General features: G+C 35.1%; 1 protein-coding gene across 2 annotated transcripts in view; it reads left to right on the top strand.

The window, feature by feature from the left end:
- The first annotated feature begins 3,278 nt into the window (after window positions 1-3,278).
- Window positions 3,279-4,507, top strand: part of LOC117174860 (serine/threonine-protein kinase 17B-like) — a 295,788-nt gene continuing 294,559 nt past the window's right edge. The window contains exon 1 of one of the 2 annotated variants that reach the window (XM_033364259.1): window positions 3,279-3,919. In XM_033364259.1, the coding sequence (XP_033220150.1) occupies window positions 3,786-3,919 (134 nt within the window). In that variant the 5' untranslated portion in view covers window positions 3,279-3,785. The remainder of the gene's footprint in view (window positions 3,920-4,507) is intronic. The other variant, XM_033364260.1, reaches the window with a different exon arrangement.

Genomic DNA, 4,507 nt, shown 5'->3' with positions numbered 1-4,507 from the left:
ATACTTTTAACAGTGCAAAAAACAAAATTTGAATTAATGCATTATTTTGCGAGTGGTTTTGCTGAAACTATTTGGAGGAAGTTACCGTTTCACCTTAAGTAAATAATTAATTTGGTCACTAAATATAAATGATTCGCAAGTATTAAATATTGATTTTAATGAAATAACTATTTTGTCAAATCAAACATTTATTCATTTCTCAGGAGGAATTATTTGGTTCAATATAGAATACGAAGGATACTATTCCAAATATTTCTTCCAATTAAATAAATAAATATTTTATGAATAAATTTTGGCTTCACTTGTTTCAATGAATCTCTTCTTTAGATAAAAAAAATATAAAAAATATGTTTTTAAATCCAATATCTATGTTTTTGATTTCAAGAAATATTTCTTTGGCATTTATGGTCAAGTCGAGGGTGAAATAAAGCTTTCCACCTTAGCCATAAAGTTTCTATGTTGCACAAGTACGTGACAGCCGGTCATTTTTCTGGTGGTTCAAATGACCGAAAATTAAAATGGCGAACATCAGGATACCGAAATTTATTTCAAGAAAAACTAATTTGCTGAATAATTAATTGACCGAAAACCATTTCAACGAATGTTGAATTATTCGGAAATAGCTTTAGCGAAGATTCATTTTTCTGATAGTTCATTTTACTGAAAGTTCAAATTTCAGAAGGCCTAATTTTAGGAAATTTCAGTTTATTAAAAAATCAGTTAAGCGATATGTGAGTCATCCGAAAATCATTTAACCGAATGTTCAAATATCCGAAAATTGAAAAATGGTTTTTTTACACTCAGATAAATTTTTAATAACAAATAAAACATGTATAATGCGTAATCAAGTTGATTGAAGGAATAAAAACAGTGAAAACTCAAGAAAATGAGTGACAAAAACCTTATATACATGATATACATTAATTTACGTTAAAGAAAAATGACCAATTGAGTTAAAGGTTACGCACCTAGGAAGAAAAAAATGAAGTTTAGTATTATTATTATTCCCTAATAATTCCCCAATAATAATACTAACCTTTATTTTTTCTTCTTCGGTCCGTAACCTTTAACTGAATTGGTCATTTTTCTATAACGTAAACTAATGTATATCAACTATATAAGGTTTTTCTCACTCATTTTGTTCAATTTTCACTGCTTTTAACCCTGCAATCCACTTGATTACACATTATACATGTTTTATTTGTTATTAAACATCAATCTGAATGTAAATAAACAATTTTAAAATTTTCGGATATTTGAACCTTCGGTTAAATGATTTTCTTATAATTCACCTATCGCTAAACTGATTTTTTCGGTAAACTAAATCTTCGCAAAATTAGACGTTCTGAAATTTTAACATTCAATAAATTAATCATTCCTTAAAATGTTTTTCGATTAATTAATCATTCGGTGAATTAGTTTTCCTTAAAATAAATGTCGGTGCCCTAATATTCGCTATTTTAATTTTCGGTCACTTGAACCATCGGAAAAATGACCGGTTGTCCAAGTACGTTGCACTCTGATCATAAAAAATGTATATCCTTCTCGTGATAAAACTGAGCACTGCTGTCGGATAATTTTAGTTTCCAATTGTTTGCAGTGTTTTTATCCAACTTCAGATAAATAATATCTCCCGGATTTACTGTGTACTTTTGAATAAAACAATGTGAACTTAATCCTATTAACATTTCTTTGGCAGAAAGAAGTTCTTTCTTCCATTCAAAGTACAAGTAATCCTTCAAATAGTACAAATATTTGTACAATAGTATAAATAGTTCAAGTTCTTCAAAATGAGGACTTTATTTCCATAGTATACAGAAGCTAGTAAGACAGCGAGGCAGCCAATCAAAAAGTCCCTAATCTTTTAAATGATTTATAAAATCGACAAAAATAGATCTATTATTGATTTCTGGAAATCTTGACGAAAGCTTTTAATTGTACTTTAGAAAAAAATGCAGTTGAAAATTGTTTATTTAATAGTAGTTATTTAGAGTTTTAGGTTTGTCTTGCTCTTTAGAGAAGGGTTACAATTCTTCTTTAATCCTAATGGTCAAGGCTTAATTTATTCTTTGAAGGATTCTCTACAATTCTATTTGGGTGTTGCTAATTAAAATTAAAATTGTACTTGTTTATAACACTAATAATTGTTTGATTTTTAAATTCATTTTTTAAAAATAAAATCCACCCAAATAGGAATTTACAGAATTCTTCAAAGAATAAAATGAGGTATTGATCATTAGGATTAAATAAGAATTGTAACTTTTCCTTAAATAGAAATTAAAAACTAAACCAGTAAATATCTACTGTTAAATTAAAATTTTTAACCTGAATTATTTATTTCTGAAGTGTGCTTAGAAGCTCTATAATTAAGTGATTTAGTTTTGGTCGATTTACTTGCTAGAAATAATGCAAAACCAAGTTACTGATCCACTCTGATTAGGACTAGTTCGAGTTATCAAGTTTACTTGTGGTCATAAGTTTTGAGAGTTAATTTTAAAAAAGCGATGTTTGTTATTGATTTAAATCTCAATTAAACTTGATTTAACCTTGATTCGACGAAGCTCGGCTTCACTCATGCAGCTTGAAGCAGGCGCGGACCCAGAGAAGTGACCTGGGAGGGGCGGCGTTGGAAAATTGTATACACAAAGAGAGCAATGATTAATTGGATAAACTGGATCAATTGGATTTGTTACAAATTACACGCCATTGTGAAATTGCATATTTATCATGATTTTTCTCCATTTCCCAGAGGAAAAAGTGAAGGTAAGTCTGAAAATCCTGAAGGAGGGGATCGCCGGTTTCGACATTCAGTAGATTCGCGAATGGGTTAAAAGTTCAAGCTGCAAAAAATTTTACACACGCACTAGTAATTTACTTGTTAACCGGAAGTATGGGTTTGCATATTCTTAATTATACTTTCTTCACGGAATTATGACATTATGAAAGGATCGTATCGTTTTAAATCTCAGGATTTCACTGCCGCTTTTCTAAAGGCCAAAAGTTCAAGTCAACAACCTTTCCTTGCAGGTGCTTCGCCGTCAAATCTCCAGATTTTTCCAAGCGGAGAGCCAAACGACAGAGCACGACGAACCCCTTACAGCTGCTCATCGCGTCGTGTCACGTCGGGTCGCGTCATACCGACATGCACCGAACTACAATGCCGAACCCGCGAATAGTCGAATCTCGCGACTCGTGTTGAGTGATTGCAGCGGTCAGACACGTTCGGAATCAGTCGGATATTTTCGCGGTGCTCCGGCTCAGCATGTCGAGAGAGTAACCTACACCAGTCTAGCGCTGGAGCAGAATATCGCAGGGAAGGGGATTCCAGCAGGTCCCGGCTCTCTCTCGCGTCACAGTAGCTTCAGTAAAGCATTCAAATGTTAGTCGGTCGTCGGACAGAGTGGTCGAGCGTGAAAAATCGCTCGCACGTCTCACATGACGTTAAAGAGTGACGTGTACCTCCCTCAGTGTGTAGCGAATTCGCAAGTGATTATTCGGTGAAAAATCGTTAAGAAAAAATGAATTTCGTGATCGGAGTCTTGCCGAAAAGTGACATAGTGTCTTCTTTTCAAAGTTGATTAAAGCTCGGTGCCAAAACGAAGTGGTGAGACGCGCGATCTTGCCAAAGGGTCGACCACGTCGCGTTCGGCTCGACGTTCACTGCGATAATAAGTGTATGTGTCTTTTCCAACAATACAGGGCATGATTGTTTTCTCTGTGATACAATAATAGTGCCACAGGAAGTTAAGGTTGAGGATCAGTTAAGGGGATTAGTTTCTGAGAAGATGACGGCAGACAGGCTTTTTGAGACTACCAGCATCCCAGGGCATCTTGCTCCCACGCCAGAGAGATTGGAGAGGCTCCTCTCAAAACAGCCTCTCGAGGAGCTATACGAGGTCGAGGAACAGCCTTTCGCACGGTAAGATACATTTCACGGTTTAAACTCCACCAATGACAGTGTTTGAATCTTGAGCTCTGCATTGGTGGTCCTGGTATCTACCTTTAAACATGCATGTGTCCGCACTCAATTTTATTTTTCCTTGACTTGTCTATTTCTATTTTGCTGATACTCAGGAACCGGTCAAAAAGGTGAACCATTACTTCCCGCTCCAAGTTAGGTATTGAGTTGCAAAAAGTCTGAATAGAAAGGACTTTACCGGCGGGCATGTATTTTTCTCGCTTCTCGAACTAACATTGTTTTGTGTTGGCAAGTATCTAGACTATCTAGAGTTACTGAAAGAAACTGGCTATTTGTACCGAAATGTTGGTACAAAAAGCCCCTTTTCCAGATCTATTTATACCGAAAGAATTGAGGCTATTTGTACCAAAGTTTCGGTACCCATAGCCGCGGCTTTTGTGTTTAGTGTTTGCAAAATGGATCTTCAATGTTTCAGAATTTCAAGGATGTTGAACATTCGATAAAGGACAGTTCAAAAAATACGCCATTCGGCCATACTGGACATCCCTCCCTCTACGTAAATGACCTTGGGGTATCTCAGACCCCTCC

Source organism: Belonocnema kinseyi, chromosome 6, assembly GCF_010883055.1.
Source record: "Belonocnema kinseyi isolate 2016_QV_RU_SX_M_011 chromosome 6, B_treatae_v1, whole genome shotgun sequence".
Classification (NCBI taxonomy): domain Eukaryota; kingdom Metazoa; phylum Arthropoda; class Insecta; order Hymenoptera; family Cynipidae; genus Belonocnema; species Belonocnema kinseyi.
This window is presented reverse-complemented; position numbering and strand designations above follow the sequence as displayed.